Genomic DNA, 27,430 nt, shown 5'->3' with positions numbered 1-27,430 from the left:
CAGGGGGCAACCAATGAGGTCCTCTCAAAATGCAGCCCATCGTTATCTTCTGCACCTTCTCAAAGTCGCAGAAAACCCTCTGGCTCAATATCCATCCTCTCTGCACCTTTGATGTCTCCTCTTTCCAGTCCTGCACCCTTCCGTCTTTCCTTTTCGTTGGCTCAAACAGCCATTTCCCTAACCCAGGGGTTCTGGGGATGATGGGATTGGTCGTGCAACACCCTCTCAGACCCCAGGTTGAGAACTCCCCACCCTAAGCCTTCTTGGTGAGGTGTCTGAACAACAAAATAAATCAACACAAACTTGGCGTTTAGAAAGGTTTCTTCCCCCGTCCAGATTTTAATTCTTCCCAAACTACCTCTACTGCACAGACAGTGGAATGGATAAGCCACGGGGGCTGGCGGGCTGGAACTCGGGCGAGATGAACTCCGGATGCAGACTCTTCCTTTGGGCACAGGACGACGATCCCAGCCGCAGGGTCAACGGTGGCTGAAGAAGCCCTGAGGATAGTTGAATTTGAACGGCTTCATCCGACTAGGCCCTCTGAAATGGAAGGGGGAAAGTGAGGAGAGAGAGAATTTTGAATTTCAAAGGCTGTTATCAGAAGGCTCTGGGCCTCTTTAAAAAAATAACCCACTGTGAATACTGATAAGGCTTCTTAATAAAGTAGCTGAAGAGATATCAGAAATTGGCACTGCAGTAGAACCCAGCGGCCTTGACCAGCCTGAGCCCAACTGCTGCCGTGCTCTGCAGAGCTTTCGGCTTAAAAGGGCCTCCGCTCCTAAGAGCCTGCAGCTGAACAGACCAGACATAAAAAGCAGATTGGATCAGGAAGCCAGGCGAGAGAAGTGAACACAGTCCCATCTTTTAACTGGAAGAGACGTTTGTTCTGCTTAAAGCAACCACACATAAGCAAAGCACACGACCGTCCAGTACAAGGAGACCAGAATTCTGCATCTCTGCTGTTGTGCTGTTCCGATCAAGGAATCGGAAATCGTATGGAATCTACGGCACCAGATTCCTCAGAATAATGTAGACTTCATTTTAAACCCCAAGTATCTAGCTCAGTATTGCCCACTCAGACAGGCAGCAGCCTCTCCAAGGTTGCAGGCAGGAGTCTCTCTCTCAGCCCTCTCTTGGAGATGCTGCCAGGGAGGGAACTTGGGACCTTCTGCATTGCAAGCAGGCAGGTGCTCTTCCCAGAGCAGCCCATCCCCTGAGGGCAATATCTTACAGCTCTGACACATGCAATCCCCCATTCAAATGCAAACCAGGGTGGACCCTGCTTAGCAAAGGGGACAATTCATGCTTGCAGCCACAAGGCCTGCTCTCCTCCCTGAACTGCTTGTAGATCTCCGATTTCTCCTTCCCTGTTTCAGAGACACACACATCCCCTCCCAACCCATTTGATCAGAGACAAAAGGCAGTCTCTTCTTTGCCGCTTGGTGCCTCTGTCAAAGAGAAGCGGAGATCAAGAGGCAGCACATCAGAGCAGGGAATACGCTCCGCTTGTGGAGGCGCCTGAGACGCGGCCCGAAAAAGTCAAGATGAAATTGGTGGCAGCCCTCCCTGAGAGAGACCGGAGCCAAGATCAAAGCCCTGGGTTGAGAGAAAACTCTGGCTGCCTCCTGGAGAGAAAGGCCCCTGGCGGGAACGGGGAGGAGAGCAGCAGCTCTCTGCAGGCAGGCAGAGCAGAAATGCCACGTGAGGCTGCTGGCTGCACAAGGAGGGAGAGGACAGAGGAGAAGGCAAGGAGAAGCAGCCAGGACTGGAAGGCCACCATGCCATGGCACAGGCCCAGTGGGAGAAGGGAGAACTCTGGGGAAACTGGGAATTCTTTGGAAAAGCTTGTGGAATTCCCTGCCACAAGATGTGGTGGCAGCCCACCACCTGGATGGCTTTAAGAGAGGTTTGGAGAACTTCGTGGAGGAGAGGTCGATCAATGGCTACTAATTTGAGGGCTATAGGCCACCTCCAGCCTCAGAGGCAGGACGCCTCTGAATACCAGATGCAGGGGAGTAACAGCAGGAGAGGGGGCATTCCTTCGTCTCTTGCTTATGGGCTTCCCAGAGGCATCTGTTGAGCCACTGTGGGAAACAGGATGCTGGACTAGATGGGCCTCCTTGGGCCTGATCCAGCAGTTCTTCGTTTAATTTTCATAGCCCTATCTTTCTGGAGTCCTGGGCCCAGGACCCAGCACTGTGAAACATTCAAGTTAAGAACAAAAGCAAAGCCTTCAAGGTTCTAGTCCTCAAGGGAGTGAGAACAGGCCCAAGCGCATGCAGGCGATGCTTCCAGAAAACTTCAAAGACCAAGAGGCCTACTTTATTTATTTATTAAAAATGTTCTTCTAGACCGCCTCCTCCAAAGACTCATAAGAACAAAGGAACTTATGTTTGACCCAACGTAACCTGTTTACATCACGGTGCTGGATCAGGCCCAAGGAGGCCCATCTAGTCCAGCATCCTGTTTCGCACAGTGGTCCACCAGATGCCTCTGGGAAGCCCACAGGCAAGAGGGGAGGGGACCAGCCAAAGCCTGAGCCTGCGACTCTTCCGATGACCCCACAAGACCTCCTTGTCTGAGCTGGCTCCGCTTTCGACCAGGGATGCTCACACCTGGGCCCCCAGATGTTCCTGGACCACAGTGCCCCCTTTGGCCAGGGATGATGGGAGTTGTAGTCCGGCAAGATCTGGGCAGCCCTGGTCTAGATGTGGGGCGACATGCGGCCCAGCAGGGCCTGCTCTCACCTGACCAGGCGCAGACACATCTTCTCCTGGGGGAACTCCTTGGGGCCTTCCACGCTGTTGTCGTGGGTCTCTGTCTCCAGGTAGACGTCCAGGACGACGCACAGGCGCTGCAGCTGGTTGGTCAGGAGCTGGTGGCCGGGCTTCGGCCCGAAGAGCTCCTTGTAGTAGACGTTGACCTCGCTCTCCATGGCCTGCAAGGAGGAAAGGGAGCCAGAGGAGTCAGCCCCTCAAGAGACGTCTACGCAGACCCCCTGCAACGGGGGCTCACCGGGAGTCACCCATGCAAAAGCACACCAGGGCAGACCCTGCTTAGCAGAGGGATGAGTTCGTGCTTGGAGACAGAATCCGAGGGACTTCCCTTTCAGCAGCCCCCCACTGCTGCCCGGCTTCCGTATCAGACCCCCCACAGCACCCCAAAGGAGTACGTCTACCCCCGAGCTCAGGCCCAATCCCAATTCTTCATCCCATACAGGCACAATCCTTCCAACGGATCCTACACGGAAGCAAGCTAGGGGAGGTCTGCGTGCCATTAAGGGCAGAGGTGCACCTCGGTGATTTTGGAGCCCGGACCTAAAGGCCTTTGGAGCCCCCGCCCCACCCCACCTGCAAGCTAAGCGTCGTTTTTCGAACACACAGGCCCGAGGGCACAGACCACACCACCCAGGACAGACTAAAGGCTATTGGGGGGCCCTGGACTTTGGCCCCGAAGACCTGGGGTAAGAGCACCTCTGATTAAGGGGTAACGGAGCAGGGAAAAGACCAGCCACAGCCATGGGCTGCAGTCACGGGGAAATTCTCCGGCACAGGGCTCACCAAAACCCACCGGAGTTTTAGAACAGCCTGGCAGGTTGTGCCCCACATGAAAGGGGGAGGGGAGTGCCTTTTGGGTCTCCTCCCCTGTCAAGCCGTTACAAGCCGGCCCTGGACTCTGAGCGGAAGAGCCCTGGGGCCCAATCCAGCTTCCATGCTTTGCGTCCCCTCCCCTGGCGTGCCACTTTACCCAGATGTTGTCGTCGGTGCTGCTGGTCTTCTCCCCTTTCCAGTTCAGGCACAGGCTGAAGGTGGGGGGCATGGTGGGATAGCCCGGGTTCAGCACCACCGCGGCCTGCAGCTTGGCTAGGACACAAAGGGAGGCCAGAGTCATCGGCTGGGCTGTGCCCGCCGGGCAGCCCCGAGGCGGAAGCAAAGGAGGCGGGCGGCGTGCTTACCTGTCCCTCTTTCAATCAGGGCCATGTAATACAGGTGCGTGTCCTCAGCCAGGCCGGCTTCCACGACGTCTTTCGTGTAGGACAGCTCCTGCAGTGGGGAGGGGGGCAAGCTGGAGTGAGCCCAGAGTGCTGGGAAGCCCCCCAGGGAGGGCGGGGGAGAGCTGGGGCCAGGCCTCTTCCAACGCCCTCCACCTACCAGGTAGTCCTCGTAGGTGAGGGCCACCCACTTCACCAAACGGGACACGATCTTTGCCGGAAAGAGGTGCTGGCACTCGCTGGTGACTGGGAGAATCCCATGCTCTGAAACCAAGAAGTTAGGAACATAAGAAGCTGCCTCCTACTGAGTCCGACCCTTGGTCCGTCGAGCTCAGCATCGTCTACACTGACTGGTAGCATCTTGGCAGCTGGGCATGTAATATTCACTACCTTGGAGTGCCGCCGGGACATACCGAGGGAGGCAAACTGCTTGTGCAGAGCCAGACGGGATTCCAAGCGCAAGCGGAGCCATTTCATCGTCTTCTCCATGTGGCCGGCGCTGAGGGAGCTGTCAGCCACCACGGGATGCTGCGAAGGAGGCAAGAGGAAGGCGTTCAGCCCTGGCCTCAGCGGAGTTGGGCCTGCTTCGCTGTAGACGCAAAGCATGCTGGGGAAAGTAAGAACACTTCCCAAGAGCCTCAGCGGCGCATGGCGGCCACCGAGAGCAAGCGATCTCACTCCAGCTAGGCGCTTAACAACAGGCCCCAGCCAAGATCTGCGTTCTTCAACAGCATTATCTAGTCTAAGGGTTCCCCGCCTGCGGCACTCCAGAATATTTGCTGAACTACAACTCCCATCATCCTGAGGCACAAGAAGCCGTCGCTGGGGGTGATGGGATTTGTAGTTCGGCAACATCCAGAGTGCCACAGGTGGGGAACCCCCATTTCAGCCCAAAATCTCGTGATTTCGGTCCACCCCTTTCCTGGCCAGAGAGACAGGGTGCATTCATGCAACCATTTTTAGAAGGAAACGTCACCACAAGGTGAGGAACTCCTGCCATTTTTCTTCCGAGTCAATATGCACATGGGGAATGGGGAGAGAAGCTGCAGATACAGCTGCAGATACAGGAATGATCGCTTTCCACCAAAGGATTCCATGTGGAATCCGTTTTCTTCCTGCACACACCTGTGAAGCAGAGCCCATGTCGAAGCAATGCTGTGGGACTAGGACCAGGGAGACCCGGGTTCAAATCCCTGCTCAGTCAATCACCATCTCTCAGCCTCACCTACCTCGCAGGCTTGTTGTGAGGACCGGGGAAGCAAGAGAAGCATGCAGCCACCCTCCGCTCCTTGGAGGAAGGGCAGAATTAACTCCCATCATCCCCAGGCAGCTGGGAATGATGGGAGTTGTTGTCCAACATCATCTGGGGGCCCTCAGTTAAGAGCCTCTACAGTAAACCGTTAAAAAGGGAGCGGAGAGAAGAGGGTCGCCCAGCAGTCTGAGGACCAAGCGTTGCTGGGAGGTTGTCCCTCACCGTCCTAGAAAGAACCCGGGCCGGAATTACTGGCTGCTCTCTAGGTGGCCGCAGGAAGGGATGCCGGAAAGGGCAGCAGCATTCACAGGACGTTTTAGGGACAGAGGAGGCTGCCTAACCCTCACACTACCACATAGGAATGCAAGCTTCCACGTAGGCTTTAAGAGGGCTTTGGTTAACTTCATGGTCTATCAACGGCTACTAGTCTGGTGGCTACAGGCCACCGCCAGCCTCAGAGGCAGGATGCCTCTCAATCCCAGTGGCAGGGGAGCGACAGCGGCAGGAGAGACAGGGCATGCCCTCTACCCCTGCATGTAGGCTCTCAGTGGCATCTGGTGGGCCATTGTGGGAAGCAGGATGCTGGACTCAATGGGCCTCCTTGGGCCTGGTCCGGCAGGGCTGTTCTTATGCAGAAGTGCAGATGGATATACCCACCAAAGGACTCCAGGTGGTACCACGTGGAATCCTTGGGTGCATATACCCCTTTGTGCATTCCCACTTACACCCCCCCCCCCACACACACACCCCTATTCCCCTGGATCCAAGAGAGGGAAGTCACTCTTGCTCTCCTTGGAGCATTCGGGGCAGCAGCAGCGGGGAAGGCAAGCGTCGTCTCGGGGTGCACCAACGGCAACCTGCAACGTACCTGTGGCTGATCCTTGGGGAAGTGCAGCCCGCCCCACTTCTGCACCCACACATAAGGGTGGCCAAGCTCCGTCACATAGTCGCTCAGGGTCAGGATGCTGGAAGGACACACAGAGAGAGGGAGGGAGGGAACAGGGGCGATCAGGCACCGAGAAACCCTGAGGGCCACCAAGCCGAAGGGCGGGCAAGCCGAAGGCGGCTCTTGAGGCTCACCCAACTTTGTCGAACTGGAACTGGTTGGCGGGGTTTGGAGTCCTCTTCCCATGGTCGCCAGGATACAAGCAGCTGAGGAGGGACTCGGGGGACAGCAGGTCTCTGAGTGGAAGAGAGAGAGAAGGGAATGAGAAACGGAGTCGTTCCTCATCACCTCCAGCTCCTGGTACAAACAAAAGCCTCTCCCTCCCAGGGCAATTTCAGCTCCTTCTCGTTGACAGCAGCTGAGACTTGGTTCATAGCAAGGCGATCACACAGGAGCTTGCGTATGCACAGAGCTGTACAGAATTCCATACCCCAGAAGAGACAGACCCCTGCCCCAAGGCGCCTACAGTCCAAATTAGGGATTCCCAGCCTTGGGTTCTCAGGTGTTTGGGGGATGATGGGAAATGTAGCCCAGTGATGTCTGGGGACCAGTGTTCCCTCTAACAGGGATTCCCAGGGGTGGTTGACTGCAACTCCCAGAATTCCCAAGCAAAATCTACTGCAGCTGGGGATTCTGGGAGTTGTAGTCCACAACCTCTAGAAATCTGTTAGAAGGAACACTATTGGAGACAGACAGACAGACAGAGCCTTCAGCCTTTGTGGTTGCAGAAGTTGGGATTGCCAGTCTAACAGCGTCTTGGAGCCCCCAAACTCCATTTTAACAGTGAAGGAGACAACAAAGAAGCCTAAAAATTATGCATGTTGTGGATCGAGGGGACAGAGGCACGTTCCCCCACCCCACATTGATAATATGAGAGCCTGGGGTCATCCGCTGAAGCCAAATGCTGGGAGATTCAGAGTAGACAAAAGGAAGTCCTTCCTGACACAACGTGTCGTTCCACAACTGTGGAATTCTCTACTACTGGATGTGGTGATGGCCACCAGTGTGGACTGTTTTGAAAGGGAATGAGGCAGATTCATGGGAGGAGAGGGCTATCCATGGCTCCTAGCCTGGATAACCAGTAATTTTTATGGTGAACCGCCCAGAGACGCAAGTTTTGGGCGGCACAGAAATGCGTTAAATGAATAAGGAAAATAAATAGCTGCCTATGCCCATCAGGATCCGAGGGGGCATATGCCCCTGAACACCAGCTGCTGGGGAACAGCAACGGGAAGGAGGCACTGCCCTTCTCCCCCCCCCGCCACTTGCGGGCTTCCCAGATGCACCCGGCTGGCCGCTGCATGAAGCAGGATGCTCGGCTAGATGGGCCTCTGGCCTGACCCAGCAGGGCTTGGCTTTATGTCCCCCAAACAGAAGAGAAGTCTTGGGGCTCAACACATTTTTTGTAGAGAGTCAGGGCGGGGAAGGAGACAGCTACAAGCCAGCCCTTGAGATCAGGCCGAGCTGTGAGATCTGCGGTCTGCTTCACTGCCACAGACGGCACTGAGCTGCTTATCTCGCCTCCATCGCTCTCCGTCTCTGGCCGTCCACCTCGCCGGGCAGCAACACAACCCTGGACTGACCTACAATTCCTCCCACATCTGTGCCCCCCTAGCTTGCTCAGGCTCCTTCTCCCTGTGCGCTAGGCTGCCAAAATCCACCCCTGCTCCTCTGGGCATCTCGCGCCCCAATCCTGGCAACCTCTTTCCCTCTGACCTCCTCCCCTCACTCCATCTCCCCTCCGCCCAAAACTCCGCTGTCAAAACACTTCCTCTCTCCTGCCACTCAGGACGCACGAGAATCCCACCTCAAGCCCTTTCATGGGCACCGTCAATCCTATAACGTTAAGGCAGCTTTGGCTGCTGCTCGTTTCGTCAACTTGGAAGTTCTTTGATAATTAAAAAATAAAAAATAAACCAGAAAAAGAGGAATACCCACGTAAAAAACAACAACAACACACCCTTGATTGTCTTCTGGCCCCATCTGCATCGAGCACAGAGGAGAGCTGGTCTCGTGGTAGCAAGAATGAATTGTCCCCTTTGCTAAGCAGGGTCCACCCTGGTTTGCATTTGAATGGGAGGCTACATGTGTGAGCAGCACTGTAAGATCTTCCCCTTAGGGGATGGAGCTGCTCTGGCAGAAGATCCTAAGTTCCTTCCCTGGCAGCATCTCCAAGATAGGGCTGAGAAAGGATCCTGCCTGCAGCCTTCGAGAAGCCGCTGCCAGTCTGTGTAGACAATACTGAGCTAAATGGACCAAGGGTCTGACTTGGTATATGGCAGCTCCCTATGTACCTTTGCCCTATTGGTGCCATACTATCCTGCAATAGCCCTACTCGGGACCTCTGTTCCCCCATCTCCATGCATTTTTGTTCTGCATTCATGGCTGCCCTGTTCTGAACACGGGGACACTTCTGTCTCCAAATTCCTCCTCAAAAGTGACCTTTGCTACAAGGCCTTACCCCCAGGGATTCCTTGGGTCCCCACAAGATGCTGGGCTAGCACCCCCAACCAAGGCCTGGGAGCTGCCGTCCCCCATTGTGGCAGGAAATGATGAGAGTTGTAGTCCAACAACATCTGAAGACCCAAGGTTGAGAGCTCACCCCTAAATTCTCAATAATGGGCACCCCACTTGGTGAGAGTGTCCAACTCTCAGCTGCTGAGGTTGGTTTTCTGCCATTTAAACGGTAAGGTTTATTTATGCCTGTTTGCAGGGTCTGGGGTCGGGGGAAGCAGGCAGGCATTCACGACCTGCCACTTAAAAGACGACAACCTGCCGCCTGTTTACGGAAGGAACAGAACAGACTAACGGAATATAAAATTGAATTTCAAAGAGATCAGAGTGAAATCAGAATGAGGCGGGGGGGGGCACACATCCACCCTCTTCTTCAGCTGCAACTTATTCCCATGGCAACACAGCAGGAAAGAAATCCAGTTATCCACAAAATTTAAGGGACTGCCAGATGCAACCATTTTCTTCCACAAAAGTGACTTGGGTAAACAACAGAAAACCCTCATGTACAGCACCACTGAACATCCAGGTCAGAAGACATGTTCATGGGTGTAGCGACTCTAAAGAGGACATCTTGTTAGGCGGAGGAGAGGGAGAAGGGGGTTAAGCAGCGCTGTGTATAGGCTGGTCTTGGGGTAGCAAGCATGACTTGTCTCCTTTACTAAGCAGGTTCCACCCCGGCTTGCTTCTGAATGGGAGACTACATGGGTGAGCACTGTGAGATATTCCCCTTAGGAGAGGGGACCACCCTGGGAAGAAATAGCACCTGCCCGCTTGCATGCAGAAGGTTCCAAGTTCCCTCCCTGGCAGCATCTCCAAGATGGGGCTGAGACAGACTCCTGCCTGCAACCTTGGAGAAGCCGCTGCCAGCCTGGGTAGGCAATATTGAGCTAGACGGGCCAAGGGTCTGACTCAGCATATGGCAGCTGCCTATGTTCCCTTGAGACAATTCCCTCACAGGTCAGGCCTTGCCTGCAGAACTGTCCCTGGCAACCAAAGTGTGAATGGCTAAATTCAGTTGCAATGGAGACTGCAACATTACCAGGCCTTTTGTTAAATCGACAGTGTGGAGTGCTGCATTCGGTTCTGTTGGCCATATCTCAACAAAGGTATTTTAGGATGTCTGAACACTAGTCCACCGTAGGACCTGCATGCAGGAAGTGCCAGGTTCAATCCTTGGCAGCTTCTCCGGGGCAGGCTGGGAGAGACTCCTGCCTGAAGCCTTGGAGAGCTGCTGCCAGTCAGTGTGGGCCATCCTGAGCTAGATGGACCAATGACCTGACTCAGTATCTGGCAGTTTCCTATATCCCTAGATGTGGCTGGAGAGAAGCAGCTGCTTCTGAGTTTCAGCAGCCATGGCGTCAGGCGGTTTCCCAAGCAAGCGGCCCTTCCGGGCGCCCAAGGATGATCAGTGCCACTTCTTGCAGCAAGGTGACCCGTGGAGCAGGAGACCGGGGAAGGGAGAGGGAAGGGTGCTGGGAAACACAGGCAGCCTCCTCCCGGAGGGGACAGAGGCGATTCGTCTGCCAGAGAGTAATTCAACGCGACAGGGAGATGAGATGCCAGCAGCCTCCGCATTCAGCCACACCGGCTGAGCGGATCGGCAGAGACACAGGAGTGGGTGTGCCTGGCCGCCAGGGCCATTTGTTTGCTCAGCGATCTGACCCGCATGAACTCTGCCTTCGCGTCAGGCTCCTCCCTGTCTCACAGCCCAGATAAATGGAGAGATCGGAGACAGGGCCTGTCTCTTCCACTCAGGTCTCCTCTCTCGTTAGGGGCAAAGCCGGGGATGCGGGAGGAAACGGGGCACACACCGCCACTTCCACAAAGGGAACAGAATGCCCACAGCGCCCCCTCCTGTTCTGAGAAGCAAATACAGGCTCCTTCAACTGTGATTCTGTCAATCTTAATTGGGAGAAATTAGAGGCATATTAGGGCAAGGCTGGAAGGACTGTGGCAACTCTGTGCAGAGAGCTCCCAATGTCTTTTTCTCCTTCACAAGCGGCTGGGTGGAGGTGGGGAGATTTGGATCATGGTCACAGCTCACGGGAAGGGCTGTGGGCCACCTCCAGCCTCAAAGGCAGGATTGCCTCTGAGTACCCATTGCAGGGGAGTAACAGCAGGAGAGAGGGCAGGCCCTCAACTTTTGCTGTAGGCTCCCAGCGGCATCTGGTGGGCCACTGTGCGAAACAGGATGCCTTGGGCCTGATCCAGCAGGGCTGTTCTTATGTAGGGAAGGGTCCTAACTCCCCCCCCATGCTCCATGGCCCCATTCCAAATCCAGAAGCTATTAGGCATGGAAGGAAGGAGGTACGGGCACAAACTGTCGCAGCAATTTTCCTCATCATGGCTAAAAGCAGCTAGAGCGGGAGAGGACCCTGCTTAGCAAAGGCAACAATCCATGCTCCCTACCACCAGACCAAACACATTAAGTGGCGCAGCGGGGAAATGCTTGATTAACAAGCAGAAGGTTGCCAGTTCGAATCCATGCTGGTACTATATCAGGCAGCAGTGATATAGGGAGGTGCTGAAAGGCATCATCTCAGACATCATCATCATCATCTCAGGAGGAGGCAATGGTCAACCCTTCCTGTATTCTACCCAAGACAACCACGGGGCTCTGTGGGCGCCAGGAGTCGAAACTGACTTGGCGGCACACTTGACCTTACCACCAGCCCAGCTCTGCTCCCTGAGAAGCCAGCCCCTTCCCCCTTTTCCAAGCTGCATGGGTGGAACTCTCCTTCCTGCAGCAAAACACTAGAAAGTCCTATGAACAGCCATGGGGCTACATATGTGGCCGCTACAGTTCCAATGCCGATTTATGTCTTCGCGAATCCCGACACCCCGGTTCTCAGCTGCTCCCCGCTGCTCCAATGCTTACCCGGCACTGATCGACGTGGTCATCTCCGCAGGCGCCGTCACCTTCACTTTCACAGTCATGACGTTGAGGTTCATCAAGTAGTAGAAGGTCAGGAGCATGCTGCTATCTGCAACGAGGGTGCCGAGGCTCAGAGCAGAGGGAGAGGGATGCATGCCCAGAGATGGACTGCGGTGGGGGGGGGGATAAAGCAGCAGCCTCCCACCGCGTTTCAACCCTGAAGGGGGAAATACCCCTCTTACTCATCCCGAGGGGGGAATCCGATCAGTTGCATGGATGAAAAGTGATACAGGGATTTTTGTTTGTTTTTTAAAGAAAAGGGTAACCAGCCACGCCCACGCTGTCAGATGTCAAAACTGGCAAAGATGTGCACGTTTAGGCCCAGTTCATAAGTTGCCACTGCTGCTGATGGTGGGGGAGCCCCCCTATCACATGCAGCTTTAGGTTAAGGCAGGGGTTCTCAAACTTGGGTCCCAAGATGTTCGTGGACTACAACTTCCATTCAAATGCAAACCAGGACAGCAAAGGGCTGGCTACCACCAGACCAGCTCTCCTCCCCATCAACATCTGGGGACCCAAGTATGGGAACCCGGGGTTCGTTTTCTCAACTGTGGGTTCCTTCTCAGCTGCCAGAGGACTACAACTCCCATCATCCACAGCAGCAGAGAAAAGCGCAGGACCGTACAGAGGTCAGCACGGTGGAGAATGGCTCCCGCACTGCAGGGGTCTTTGCCCAAGTAGCCCCCGCCTGAGAACAGGGACCCCCACCCCCTGCAATGGGCCCCCTGGCCTGTGGCCCCCCTACCTTTGCATTTCAAGTCCACGGTGACCGACAGCGGGTGCCTCTTCAGCATCTCCTTGCGCTTGTCGTCCAGCTGCACCCCCAGTGTTGGGCGCCGGCGTTTCTGCGTCAGGGAAGGCATGGGCTCAGCACGGGCCCCCTCCCCGCCTGGCCCGATGCACGGCCCCACAAGCGGCACTTCCCCACCAAATTGGCAGATGGGGAGATGGCAGCATCGGGAGCTGCCGAATACCCAGCCAGACCCTGGCTCCATCTAGCTCAGTACTGTCTGCACCAGTCCGGCCCTCCTGCAGATACTGGACTACAATTCCCATAATCCCTGGCTGGGGACTACAGAAGCTGTCGTCTAAAAGCTCCAGAGGGCCGGGATCGTGGTCTACGCTGTCTGGCAGCACCTCTAGGTCAGTATTGTCTTCACTGACTGGCAGCAGCTTCTCCAAGGTTTCGGGCCGCGGGAAACCTTGGAGAAGTCCCTCCCAGCAGTCCCTCCCAGGGAGATGCTGCCAGGGAGGGAACCTGGGACCTTCTGCATGCAAGCAGGAAGATGCTCTTCCACTGAGCGACAGCCCCATCCCCTCAGGGGAATATCTTACAGCGCCCACATGCCGCCACCCATCCAAATGCAAGCCAAGCCAAGCCCTGCTTAGCAAGGGGGGGACTATTCATGCTCACTACCAACTCTGCGCCCCGTTTCAGGCACCTTCCAAGCTCAGGAGCGACAGGCAGAAAAGCGTGTCGGCCACTGAGGTCCCACCACGCTGCCCACTCCTGCCCAAGTGTGCAGAAGCGATCTAGCCTGCCTTCCACCTCCACTGCCAGGAGAGGGCGGGACCCTCACCGTGGTCTGCTCCTCCTCGGCGTCCGAATCACTCTCATCATCTGTGAATCCAAATACAGAAGAGAATGAGGGAGAAGCTGCAAGGAGGCGGCGTGTGGCCATCGCAACCCAATGCTCTGTTTGGAAGGGAAGAAGCACCCGGGCCTGGAAAGGGGGCCAAGAAGCACCTTTTGCAGTGGGGAGAGCAGCTGGCCCTCTCCAGCCCCTGCCCAATGTTTCTCCTGAGATGGCGAGCCCCTCTGGGACAAGGAACCGTAAGAGTCCTAGAACCAGGCAGGCTTGAGTTGAAATCCCCATGGGACCCTAACGCTCCCTGGCAGAGCTGGAGCCATCCTGTCTCTCTCAGCTCAACCTACCTACCTCACAGGGGTGTTGTGTGTGTGTTTGGGGGGGGGACAACCATGCACACCTTCCTCAGCTACTCGGAGAAGAAGCCGGTTACAGAGGCAATAAAAACAAACAAACGCGCCATTCCCCACAGGGAGAGGTCCACGTACCTTGAGAGTCCTCCGGAGGTTTGCAGAGCGCTTTGGCTTCCTCCACGTTCCCTTCTATGGCCACGACCAGCTTCTTATCTGCGGAAGACAAGGGGCCATTAACCACACCGCCCCCGCTGGGGGGAAAGGGAGGCCCCCTTCCTGATCTCGGGCAATGCAGGCCAACCTTCTAGAGCAGAGGCAGGCCGCCCTGGCCCTCCAGCGGCTCCTGAACTACAACTCCCATCAACAGCAGCTGGAGAGGCGGCCTGGCCCTGTTCTAGGGGAAGGAGCCGCCCTGTTCATGCGCTTTCCTTCGGGCAACCAACCAAGCCTTCCATTTCTTTGTCGCACCGTTTGCATTTTGCACACATGCCTTTCTTACCTGCAGGTGCAGGAACTTCATTAAAATATCCCCAGGTGGGGTCTCTTTGACGGCCTGTTGCCAGGACAGGTGTTCCCCTTCAGCCACAGAGGATACACTCGGAAAATGTTTCCTCTGGACTGCATGAATAGCTTCTGTTCACTTCGGGTTTCACTTTCTGTTTCGCTCCCCATTAGGGATGTGCATGGAACCGGTCCGGAGGCCCTTGATGGGCCTCCGAACCGGTCTGAAGAACTGGCAGTTCCGCAGGTTCGATGGCAGGGGAGGGTGCACTTACCCCTCCCGCCACTCTCCCCCTGCCGGCGTCCGTTTTATTCCAAGCCCATCGGGGCGGGAGCGTACCTCCTTGGTGGTTGTACCCGTTGTCCGGATATGACCGGAAGTCTCTGACGTGCCTGCGTAGGCCAGCATTTCGGAGACTTCCAGTCGTATCCGGACAACAGGGGCAACAGTGAGGTAGGCTGCCACCCTGATGGGCTGGGAATAAAACGGACGCTGGTGGGAGGGGCACCGGCACCCTCCCCTGCTGTTAAAGCAGCCCCCCTGGCGCCTTCGAGCCTCCCCGCCGCGGTTCCGTGCACATCCCTACTCGCCATCCCGTGCATGTATAACTAGACTCCCCCTCCTTGCTCAGAGCTACTCCACCCCCCAAATCCTCTATCCAGTCATTGGCATTCTTTGGCTCTGCCTTTTTGGAGAGCGGGGGGCAAGGGCTTGGCTGTGGGTGCCTGTGCTGCATGCACACCTCCTGCGGCATAGAACTGATCAGGCCTGTTATCTTTCATCCCCATTCACGGCTGCTAACATGTCCATAGAGTATAAACAGAAGCGATGTTTAATACTCATGATGAGATCTTTGATCTACGTTCTTTATGGACTGTGTTTTTAAAATCCATTTAAATGAAAAACAAATCCAATTTAAATGTTTGAAAATCCATTAAAAAAATGTCCATCCATTTTTATCAACCCTGCTAACCAGTGGTCCCTGTAACAGGGATTCCCAGAGGCTGACCCCAACTCCCAGCATCCCCAGCCAAAGGCCACTGCAGTGGGGGATGCTGAGAGCTGGAATCCACAACATCTGGGAGTCCCTGCTACAAGGGAACGCTGGCCCAAACCCTGCTCCCTCAGCCTCTACGAGAAGGGACTGAACCAAAAGTGCAAAGCATGCAAGCCAGCCTAGGCACTTTTCACAACGGGTTGGGCTTTGGGGGTTTCTGCTCGTAAAACCTGGCAAGGTTCCAGCTCAGGATTCCAGAGAGCCACCTCCTCCTCCTCCGGCACTCACCCCACGCAGACTTGGGAGGAGAACAGCCAGGGAGCCCGCAATACTAACCACCCTTCAATCCAACCTGTGCTTCAAATCATTAACTTGAAAAAGAAACCCCTCCCTCTCACAGGCATACTCAGTGTTCCCCAAAACAGCGATTCCCAGGTGCCGACTACAACTCCCATCACCCCCTGCTGCAAGGGCCTTTGGCTGAGGATGATGGGAGTCGTAGCCAACAGCATCTGGAAAACCCCATTAGCGTTAACACAGGCCCCACCTCTTTTTCCTGAGCAGGGGTTCTTAACTGTGGGTCCCCAGATGTCGTCGGGCTGCAATTTCCACCATCCCCAGCGGCCAGAGGGATGATAGGAGTTGTAGTCCAATATCACCTGGCTGAAAACCCCTGGGGTAAAGAGCAGGGTCTCCTGTCACAGGGATTCCCAGATGATGTGGACTAGAGAAAAAGAGGTTCTAGTTTTCTGAGTTTTCTAGTGCTTATGGTTAGAGTGTTTCAGGAGCAGGATTTGGGGTTCCAGGTGGCTCCTTTCCCTGCCACAGAATTGCTTGGGTCCAGTGTGTCAAGAGAGGACCCAGTGTATTCATGAATCCCACCGCCTGTTAAGATCATCGGAGGAGGTCTGGTTGTGGCTGCCGTGGCCTCATCCAGTGGCGACCCCAAACCCAGCCTTCTCTAGGACTGCCCCTGGACTTTGGACCGTGCTCCAAACTGAATTAGAGCCTCCTTATCTCTAATTCAGATTAAGCAGCTGAAGATGCTCCCATTTAATCTGGTTGAATAGTTTGAAAATTTACACTGGTAGAGACATTTTAAACAGTTTAATTCTTTTAATCTTTTGATTGTTATGCAATCAAGTATTATGAATTTTGGTATGTTTTTGTCAACTGCCCAGAGATATGTATGCCGGGTGATACAGAAATATGCAAAAGAGACACGGGCTCTTCAGAAACAACTCTCCAAGTTTCCAACCAGCAGTCTCCAAATGAAGACTGTTTTCTAATGCAGCGGCTTCCTCAAGTTTCAGGCAGTGTCGCTGCCCTCCTCTGGAGACACAGAGGAGCTGGGAGGAGAGCTGACAGCCGATCAGGTTCAGAAAAGGAAAGAAAAAAGGAACCAACCGCTGCGCTTTCTGCAAGGGGACGCGAAATCTGATCTTGCTCCCCGCTCCAGAACAAGGGATATTGTGTCCAGCCAGCCCCAGGTACTCACCGCAGGCCTGGCCGTAGGCGCTCGCTTGGACGAAGAGGACGTAGAGAGGGGGTGGCAGGTGCCTCGCTGTCTCGTACTGCTTGTGAACCTGGTCGAAAGGCATCGAGAGGTACTCCTGGACTGGGAGGGAAGCCTGCAAGGAAGGAGCCAGACCCAAGAAGCTGGGGTCACACGGAGGGCTGTGCTGGGCGCCGAACGCACTGCACAGAGGGCACTGCTAGGTTACTCACCAGTTCATGCCAATACATAAAGAAACATTGTGCATGCTAGGCGTGAATGAATGTTAGCTGCCCTGAGCAAGTTTGGAAAGGCAGAAAAGAAGACTTTAAAAATACACAAACAGTCCTTTTACAAGCCTTCCCAGCTAGAGGCTGTTGCTACATTTGGGGGGAAATGAATTCCATGCATGCACTGTGCATCGTATGAATTACTGCTTTTTATGTCTCTCATAGGAATGTAGGAAGCTGCCTTACACAGAGTCAGACCCTTGGTCCATCAAGCTCAGGACTGTCTACACTGACTGGCAGCGGCTTCTCCAAGGTTGCAGGCAGGAGTCTTTCCCAGCCCCCTCTGGACATGCTGCCAGGGAGGGAACCTGGGACCTTTGGCAGCGACTCAGAGACCTGGAACCTTCTCCAAGCACGCAGATCTCTTCCACTGAACTACAGCCCCATGCCCCAAGGGGGAATCTCCTACAGCACTCACATGTAGTCACTCATCCAAATGCAAACCAAGGCAGACCCTGCTTAGCAAAGGGGACAATTCATGCTCAGTACTGCACAGCTCTCCCACTCCGTGTCAAACCCAGAGTCTGAGAACAAAATCCACACCCCATTCCTAAACTCCTATTATATTCTTGCTCACTGGCCTTTTCTCACACCCTAAAGCCTCAAATCCTTTAACTCTGGGGCTCTCAAATGCTAATGGGACTACAATTCCTATCATCCCCCATCCTTAGCCTTTGGCCACTGTGGCTGGGGATGATGAGAGTTGTAGTCCAACGATGTATGGGGAACCCTTGCTAACTTTTCTGCATAACTTTTCTTCTCTTGTTCATTCAAGCTGCTCATTCCTGTAAACTTGTCCAGCTCTGTGATTTAGTTAAATTTAGATTTTGGAGAGAGGGCCTTCTTGGCAGCCAACAACAAGGCTGCACAACTTCAGCCCTCCAGCTGGATTTGGACTACAACTCCCATGACCCCCAATCATAGTGTCCAAGTCAGGGATGATGGGAGTTGTAGTTCAACATCTGCCAGAGGGCCAAGGTTGTGCCGCCCTGGCCTACAACTTAAGGCAGCACAAAAGCAGAAAACAAATCAGCCTATAGAAGAGGGGCAGGCAACCTTGGCTCTCCAGCTGCTAAACTACAACTCCCATCATCCCCAGCCACAGAGGATGGGAATTGTATTTGCCGACCCCAGCATATAGAAGGAAAGAGAGAGTGAGGGCTCCAAGGAACAGACAGGAACTTGTGTTGAAGACCCACTCAGAACCTGCCCTAGTTCCTAAACCTTTAGTAGAAACTGCTCATACTGGTTAAAGTTTTCCCTCTACAATAATGAGGACTAGCAACGTGACCTTCCAACAAAAAAAGTTCAGATTCTCAGGCCTCTGACAGCTTACAGGTTCACTATTGGAGGCCACATCCCAGACTGCAGAATGGAGACAGCGTGTTTCTAGATCTCTCGATCATAGGGCTAGAACTTCTAGGCAGAGAGAAAATAAGCCAGGCTGACAGCATACCTGCATGATGCTGTTGAGTCGGGGCTGGAGGTTGCTCAGATATTCCTTCTTCACTTCTATCTCTTTCAGGATTTTCTCTTTGCTGGCCAGGCTCTCTTTGTACTTTTCCGCCAGCCTGGGAAGGAAAGTTCCCAATCATTGATGAGGAACACGGTTTACAGAGAAGGGAGGTGCCAGCTCAGGAAACACACTCACCCCCTCTCGAGACTTGTGGTGTCACTTCTTGACAGGCTTCCTGAACTGAGGGGGCTTAGGGCAGGTTCATTTGGATGAAGGGCAGGCAACCACAGCACTCAATACATTGCCAAACTACAACTCCCATCACCCCTAGGCACAATTTATTGTGGCAAGGGGTGGTGGGACATTCAATCACAGCTAGAAAGCCAAGGTGGTGAGCCAAAACCGCTTGAGGCCAGAGTCCCTGAAGGACCATCTCCTCTCATATGAAGCTTCCCATAAGATCTTGTAAAGAAACCTTCCTGCATGGCCTGCCTGCTGCTGAGGCTCACTGGGCAGTAGCACAGGAAAGGGTCTTTTCTGTGGTAGCTTCCACTCTGTGGAACTCCCTGCCTCAAGACCTGGTTCACTTGGCAGCATCCTAACCTGCTTTTCAACACAGGCTAAAGAGGTTTCTTCTCTTCCAACAGGCTTTCCCAACCTCTCCTAAAGTTTTTGATTCTCCTTTGGCATGCTTTATTCGTATTTTATTCTTCTGACTTGGTATTGTTTCTTTGTTGTTGTTTATGATGTTATTTACAATTGCTGTGATGTTATTGTAAATAACTTCAAATAATATGATGTTATTTACAAACGCTACCTGAACCCTTTAGGAGAAAGGCAGGCTACATGGTTTTTCAATACACAACTATATTATACTTTAGAAAGCAAGTGAAACAATAACTTTTTACCCAGGCTTTTATAAGAGTGTTTTCTTCTTGTTGTTGCTGCTGTTCTGTGTTATGTTCCATGGTTTGTGTGTGTTTCATAAACCTTTAATTAGATTTCTATTTTTTCTATTCCAATTTAATATTTGAACAGTTTTAATATAATATAATAGTTTTGGATTATTTTTATATGTATTGCAAACCACCTTGAAATTATATTAATGAAAGGTGGCACATAAACCTAACAATAATTAAAATCAAATAAATTTGTTGAGTTTCACTATGGAGGAAAGGCAGGATATACACTTTTTTCCTAATTAAGAGTTTTATTCATTTTTTAAAATATTAAAACAAAATAATTACAACAAAAAGGTGGGGATATGAGGAAAAACACACAGAAAAAAGAAAATGGGGGGAGGGAAAGGGTTAACACAGTTAGGGAGTTGAAATAAACGGAGGAGATCATGAAACTAACGCTAAATAGTCCTTCCAAATCCTGGTATGGGAGTCCTCTTTCAGCATACGACGGTAAGTTGTCAGTTCAAAAGTTGCCAGATTAAAGAAGTCAGGCCGGATATATATTTAATACAGCTCTTTTACTGTTCCTTTTTTCCTGTGGTCTCATTTTTTTCTCCAATTGTCCTGGCCGAAGAAAGGGAACAGCAGCTCACCTAGGGCTATTCGGTGCTTGACCTGGAAAGCAGCTGATTTACTGCTCACCTACTCACCGTTTGCGCTGCTCCAGCTCCCAGTCGAGACGGGAGAGCGTCTGCTGGTGAGGGTCGCCAAGCGTCATCTCCGGCTTGCTGATTTCTGGAGGGGCCTCATTGTAGAACTCCTCGATGCTCACCAGCTCCACTTCCTCGTGCTTGGATCTGCAGAAAGGGGCCAAGAATCTCATGCATAGCCCAGGGAGGATGCCTCATAGGAACATAAGGAAGCTGTCACATACTGAGTCAGCCCATTGGTCTATCTAGCTCAGTACTGTCTACACAGACTGGCAGCAGCTTCTCCAAGGTTGCAGACAGGAGTCTCTCTCAGCCCTCTCTTGGGGATGCTGCCAGGGAAGAAACTTGGAACCTTCTGCTCTTCCCAGAACTGCTGGATCCCATGAGGGGAATACCTTACAGTGCTCACACTTCTAGTCTCCCATTCACATGCAACCAGGGCAGACCCTGCTTAGCTAAGGGGACACATCATGCTTGCTACCACAAGACCAGTTCTCCTCCTCTTTCCCTCCTCTTCACACTGGGAAAAGGAAAGAGGCAGGGGCCTCCAAAAAGGTGCAAAGATATATATAATGTGCAAAACTGAAGATGAAAACATTTTTCTATAGACTTGACATGTTTGGCAAATTGTCTTCTGGGGCACAAAGAATTTCTTCCAGTTGCATGGATTCCCACAGACTGGGCCTCTCCTGGCAGGCCTGGCTGTTGGTCTGGTGTAGGGATGTACACAAAATTCAACTGAATTTGATTTGAATTAGAATTAAATTTGGATCTATTCGAGTTGGAACCACTGAACAGACTCGTATTGACCAAATTCGATTCGAGGTTGGCCGAATGCGAAACGATTCCAGTGAATCTCCAGTCTTATTCGATGGTTCCAACTTGAATAGATTCAAATCCAAATCAAATTCTGTGTCAATCCCTAGTCTGGCACTGCCCACCTTTGTCCTTCCTCCTCAAAGAGGGTGAGTGGGCACCATTCACCACAAGGACCACATAACCAGGCTGGCTATGGCTCAGTGAAGGAAGACTCAGCAGCTTCCCCTTGAAGATGGCTTCCCTACGATCCTGTCCTACAGGGGACATATGGGACAAGGGGCAGTGGGAAAACTAACAAGCTGACTGAGGTAACCACAACAGAGGGAGCCAGGGCTTGGAAACCCTATAGAAAACTGCCACTGCCCATAGGGGACATTTCTGGTTTGTTGGGGGAAAATATTTATTGCATCTATATACCAGCCCATACAAAATCTTTGGGCAGTTTACAAATTAAAACACCACAAATAGAACTTTAAATCATATAGAACATATTAAACCATCAATAAAACTGTAAAATATTATAAACTAAAAGCCTGAGAAAAATCGGTGCATTTCCATGAGTCGCATGGGGAGGTTCCGATTTCATTTGGGAGCACATTCCAGAGCTGTGGGGCAACCCCAGCGAAGACCTAGTTTGGAGTCATGACCAAATGAGCCAGTGATAACTGAAACCAGACCTCCCCCGATGATCTTAATATACAGCAGAGCTCATGAGAAAGAAGGCGCTCTCAAGTTCTGGGTGATGAAATCCAGTGGCCAATTCTATCAATGCACCGTTTTTTCTAGGCGCGATTATAGCAGACTTTTATGCCCAACAGCAACATCCCTTTGCAAACCTCCCTGGCAGAAGACCCACCCTTCCACCCTCAGACCTTGTTGCCCTGCTGAGCTTACTTGAACTCCAGGCATTTCGTGATCTCCTTCTGCAGATGCATGACTTCATAGAGCAGATTCTGGAGCTGCAAGTGATAAGCGTCCACCTTCTGCTTGGCCTGAAACAAGACACACGATGGGAGCATTCAGATGCAGAGTAGCTGAGAACTAAGTGTGTGGAGTTAGCATGTATGCTAAGCCCCGAGACTGCAGAAGGCGACGAGAACACTTTGATAAAGGACTCAGTGAAATCACAATGTGGATCTCCTCAGCCAGGGAGGAGAGCTGTACTTGTGGTAGCAAGAATGAATTGCCTCCTTTGCTAAGCCAGCTCTGCTCTGGTTTGCATTTGGATGAGAGGCTCCATGTCTGAGCACTGTAAGCAGTGTTCCCTCTAACAGGGATTCCAAGATGTTGTTGACTACAAGTCCCATAATCCCCAGCCAAGTGCCATTGCAGCTGGGGATGCTGGGAGTTGTAGTCTTTAACATCTGGGAATCCCTGTTAAGAGGGAAAACTGACTGTAAGATATTCCCCTTAAGGGATGGGTCCATAAGAGCATCTGTTTACCTGCATGCAGAAGGTTCCAGGTTTACTGCCTGGCAGCATCCCTAGGTAGGACTGGGAGAAATTCCTGCTTTCAGCCTTGAAGAGCTGCTGCCAGTCAGTGCAAACAATGCTGAGCTAGATAGACCAAGGGTCTGACTCGGTAAAAGGCAGCTTCCTGTATTCCTAACCATACAAGACAGGCATTTCCATTCTTCACGTGAAAAAGTGCAATGGTTAAAATGCAAAAGCCTGTATGGTCAGATAAGAATATTACTTGTCACACATACGTGAGATCGCACGGTTTTTGTAATTCTAAATTAATCAGACTGAAATACTCAACATTCTCCTACATGCCAAGTAAGGAAGAATTAGGACCACCATGCCCACATTTTCACTCACACCTTCACCTCTAGAGACTAAAAGTATTAACCGAGGAGGATGCAACGAAGAACAATTATTTCCAAACCCTAGAGAATACCCGCGGCTGGATTCCCTATAAGTCATAGGAACATAGGAAGCTGCCATCTACTGAGTCAGACCTTGCCCCATCTAGCTCATTATTGCCTACCCAGACTGGCAACCGCTTCTCCAAGGTAGCAGGCAGGAGTCTCTCTCAGCCCTGTCTTGGAGATGGTGCCAGGGAGGGAACTTGGAACCTCCTGCTCTTCCCAGTGTGGCCCCATCCCCTGAGCGGAATACCTTACAGTGCTCACACATGTAGTCTCCCATCCAAATGCAAACCAGGGTGGACCCTGCTTAGCAAAGGGGATAAGTCATGCTTGATACCACCAGACCAGCTCTCTGGCCTCCAGCATACCTCATGGGTCTGGTCCCTCCCCTTCTTCAGCCGAATGTGAGCCAAGCGGTTGAGTTTCTTCAGGGTCATGAAGTGCATACAGCTCTGGATCCGGCGCTCTTCTATCTCGGCAGCCTAAACAGCACAGAGGGGGAAACAGGGCGTTGGCCTGCAGCTCACACACCTCCCGCTCCTGCCCGGCCACCCTCTCCTCTGCCCGTTGTGCCAGGCTTTTCCCGCACAAGGTGTCTGCTGCCCTCTCCCGCCTTACGCCGTCCTTGCTGCCTTTGCTCTTCAGCTCCTGGATCTCTGCCATAAGTGTCTGGAGATCCTGGCAGGTCTGCTTGTAAAGCTCATAATCTTTGCTGGGGTCTCGCTGGTCCATCTCTGCCTCCTCGCTGTAGTATCTGGCGTCCTGCAAGTAGAAACAGTCAGAGGAGGGAATGTCACTCTCGCAAGTTCTCCCCTCACCTCAACTTCACAGCATGACTGCCTACTCCTCTCCATTCAACTCAGGAGCAGGAAATCAAGCTACCTCTAAGTACGAAAAAATGGCCCTACCCAAAGGGGCTGCTGCAAACTCCAGCAGATGGCTTACAGTTCAGTAATGTATGTGTTGTTATTTATCTAAAATATTGACACTCCGTCACACCAGTATGCTACTGCTCAGGGATCCAGAAAGTGGTTTATATAGCTAAAGAAATGAGACGGTGCATCCTTATCCCAAAGGAGCTGACAATTTAAAAAGAACCACAGAGGACACACCAGCAATAAGTACTGGGGGGATGCTATGTTAACCCTTGCAAAGAAGCCTCTGATTAGCAGAGAGACCTCCACCAGGACCCCTGCTGCCCACTGAGGCTACCTGGTCAGCATCTGGCCTGCCTCTCTTGCTCTCCTGCGGGCCTCCATCCGTGCGGATAACCTTGGGCTTCCGTTTCTTGCTTGAGTCAGATGACATTCTTTTTCTTTCTTTTTTTAACCGCAGAACCTGCAGGTCCAAACGAAGAAGCAGGGGTGGGGGTAATGAGCCATTAAATTCACAAGGATTCCAGCAAAGCTACTTTTTAGAATAGAGGTTCCCAACCTGTCACACTCCAGATGTTACCGAACTACAACTCCCATAATCCCCAGCTGCAATCAACTGAGAGTCCCACAGGTTGGGAAATTCTGTTTTAGAATAACCTTTGAGACCATTCCTTCTTTATTCTTTGTAGAAACAATCTCCACTTACATCAGGTAAAGGTAAAGTGTGCCGTCGAGTCGGTGTCGACTCCTGGCGACCACAGAGCCATGTAGTTTTCTTTGGTAAACAGGAAGGGTTTACCATCGCCATCTCCTGTGCAGTATGAGATGATGCCTTCCAGCATCTTCCTCTATCACTGCTGCCCAATATAGGTGTTTCCCATAGTCTGGAAAACACAGCAGCGGGGATTTGAACTGGCAATCTCTAGCTTGCTGGTCAAGTCATTTCCCCACTGTGCCATTAGGTGGCTTACATCAGACTCAACTAAAATCACTGCTCTTTGCAGGATCTCAAGCCTGTACTTCAGCTTATATGCATCACAAAAACAGAGCCACTCAGAGCTAAGCACTGGGAGTATGTGTGGCAAAATCAACACAAATATGAGAAACCTGTGAGTCCAAATGAGCCACCTAAGGCCGCAGCGGGAAAGTGACTTGCCTAGGGAGCAAGACATTGTTATTTCGAATCCCCGCTGGTATGTTCCCCAGAAACACCTCTATCAGGCAGCAACGATATAGTAAGATGCTGAAAGGCATCATCATCTCACACTGCGCAGGAGGAGGCTATGGTCAACCCCCCCTGTATTCTACCAAAGACAACCACAGGGCTTCTCTGTGGGCGCCAGGAGTCAACACCGACTCAATAGCATGATCTTTCCTTTCTTTGTGAGTCCAATACTATTTCCAGTTAGCTATGGGCTCAGTGCAGGTGATCCTGCAAGGTGACTTTGAATGCACAGGAGCCCTGGGGGAAGTAACCAGTTGGTGCTCTATACTGGGATGGCAGCACCCCAGCACTCCAGCCAACAGACTCCTATTTGTGGTCCAGGCACAACTTAGGGCATCTTGCTTTGAAGTTTCTGATGAGACCATAAAAGGATCACAAGCAGAAGGTTCAGATCACAAGCAGAAGGTTCAAATCCCCGCAGGTACACCTCTATCGGGCAGCAGCAATATAGGAAGATGCTGAAAGGCATCATCATCTCAGACTGTGCGGGAGGAGGCCATGGTCAACCCCTCCTGTACTCTACCAAAGACAACTACGGGGCTTCTCTGTGGGCGCCAGGAGTCGACACTGACTCGACGGCACACTTTAAAACCCCTGAGCAAAGAGGCACCTTTCCAAGTGGCAACTCACCTCCATTCAGCCGGGGGGGGGGGGAGGAAGAGCAACTGACTCTCCCCTCCAATGGGGGGGGGCTGCAGTGAGCCCCTACCCCCAAGGCAAAAAAGCCCCACCTCCACCCCCAAAGGCAGGGATAAGCAAGCCCCCGCCCATAAGCCTCACAGGTCAAGGAGAAGGAAGCCCCCACCCTCACAAAGCATGAAGGGGGAAGGCCCCCCCCAAAAAAATCATAGAGCAAGGAGAAAGAAGCCCTTCATCTCTCCCCACAAGCAAGAAGGGGGAGGCCCCCTCCTCCAAGCAAGGGAGAAGCCCCCCCGATAGGCCCCATGCGGCAAGGAGGAGGAAGGCCCCACCTTCGCGAAGCATGAAGGGGGAAGCCCCCCGCCAAGCCTCATAGAGCAGGGGGGGCAGCCGCCCCCCCATAAGCCCCATAGGACGAGGAGGCTTTTAAGGCCCCACATGAGCCCCCAGGTACCCTCACCTGAGGAGAACGACGAGCCCCTCGACAAGACCGCCGGCCGCCTTCAGATGCTGGTCGCTCGCTCGCCCCAAGCCGGAAGTGCCGAACAGGAAGTGAGGGAGGGAGCGAGCAGACGAGCCGGGCCCGGGCGCCGGACCGTCCGCGAGGCGTCCTCTCTCCCGCCCCCTGGTGGCGCCTGGCGGCTCCTTCAGGCGCCCGCCCCCGCTGGTCTGTTGCCGAGTCGTGACTTGTATGGCAGGCAGAGGTTTAAGCCTCGGAGGATGTCGGGAGCCCGCCTTGCTCAGCGTTATGCCCGCCCGCTTGCAGGTCTGTCCCGAGGGGCAGGGAGGGCAGGAGTAAAGCGTTGCTTCTGAAGGGCAAGCGGCGGTGTCTCTAATCCTGGCCTGGCTGCTGGACTCCAACTCCCATCACCCCCAGCCGCGATGGCAGCTGGGGCTGATGATGGGAGTTGGAGTCCAACAGCAGCAGCAGCAGCTGGACACTGTAGCCTCCCCTGGCGAGCCGCCTCGCTCCCGTCTGTCACGATTCTTCTAGGTGCATTTGGATTATTTGCATCCAAGATCAGCAGTGCAGCAGGGATCCTGCCGCAGCAGCAGCCTTCAGCTGGAGTTGGGGTGTGTGTGTGTGTCACCCTTTTGCGGGGGAAATGGACCAGGAGGAGACAAACCAAACCCTCGCTTTCTTTGATGGAGTTCCAGCACTCCCTTCCCAGAGGCGTATCTAGGGGAAATAGCGCCTAGGGCAAGCACTGAAATTGCACCCCCTGTCCAAACATCTGACACCCATCTTTCAGATAACTTTACCATATCAGCTGAAAAATACAAGTCAAGCTTGTTAATCTTTTAATATTTCAAAAACTTTAGCAGCGGATGTAGCCAGACCAAAAAATGCTGGAAAACTACAAATTTCAGTATGCTGGGGCTCATGAAATACGCAAATACTATGTGGAGGTGTACTTGGAAAACTAAACAGAAGTGCCTATCTAATTCTCTACTATGCATTGTAGCATCACTATTACATAAGTTTCAAAAATAAATGAAGAATTTGCCTTTTCCCAGATACTCTGAAAATAAAGGATATGCAGAGTAAACTGTGCACTGCTTGGAATATATTCTAGTATTTCAGAAAGTCAGTTAAAATGAGAGAAAGAGAGCAAGAAACTCTCTGTACATAGTGCCAAACTGAATATGTGTACAGTCACTTATATTAATTTAAAAAAAAAAACATTTTAACTGTGGCCTCTTCGGGGGGCTTCCAAAAGGCCTTGGGGGTCTGCAAAGGTTCCCCCTCCCCCCGCTGGCCTCTAGGGCCTCACAGGGATCATTTGAGCATGTGCGGTGGTCATTTTTTAAAAAAAATATATTTTTAAAAATGGCCGCTGAAAACAAAATGGCCACCGTGCATGCTCAAATGGCCTCTGTGAGGCCTGGCATGGCCTAGGGCCTCACAGAGGTCATTTGAGCATGTGCGGTGGCCATTTTGTTTTTGGTGGCCTTAAAAAAAATTTTTTTAATGGCGCCCCCTTCAAGTGGTGCCCGGGGCAGGTGCCCTGCCTGCCCTACCCTAGATACGCCCCTGTCCCTTCCGCACTAGTTTGCTTCACGAG

General features: G+C 52.6%; 1 protein-coding gene across 1 annotated transcript; it reads right to left on the bottom strand.

Annotated features, from left to right (window-relative positions):
* Positions 1-303: 303 nt before the first annotated feature.
* Positions 304-25,949, bottom strand: THOC5 (THO complex subunit 5). Its single transcript, XM_053280471.1, has 20 exons — positions 25,825-25,949; positions 23,838-23,963; positions 23,244-23,387; positions 22,994-23,107; positions 21,649-21,746; positions 19,936-20,082; positions 18,324-18,438; positions 16,581-16,713; positions 13,719-13,796; positions 13,222-13,262; positions 12,387-12,486; positions 11,585-11,690; positions 6,327-6,428; positions 6,115-6,211; positions 4,408-4,522; positions 4,155-4,258; positions 3,959-4,046; positions 3,751-3,866; positions 2,751-2,941; positions 304-543 (listed from the first exon to the last, which is right to left on the bottom strand). The coding sequence occupies exons 2-20, from the start codon at positions 23,931-23,933 to the stop codon at positions 480-482; spliced, it is 2,049 nt and encodes a 682-aa protein (XP_053136446.1). The 5' UTR covers positions 23,934-23,963; positions 25,825-25,949; the 3' UTR covers positions 304-479.
* Between the last annotated feature and the right edge of the window lie 1,481 nt (positions 25,950-27,430).

The sequence above is a fragment of the Hemicordylus capensis genome, chromosome 15 (genome assembly GCF_027244095.1).
Source record: "Hemicordylus capensis ecotype Gifberg chromosome 15, rHemCap1.1.pri, whole genome shotgun sequence".
Lineage (NCBI taxonomy): Eukaryota > Metazoa > Chordata > Lepidosauria > Squamata > Cordylidae > Hemicordylus > Hemicordylus capensis.
Note: the sequence above shows the minus strand (reverse complement) of the source record. Positions and strands in the feature narration are given on the sequence as shown.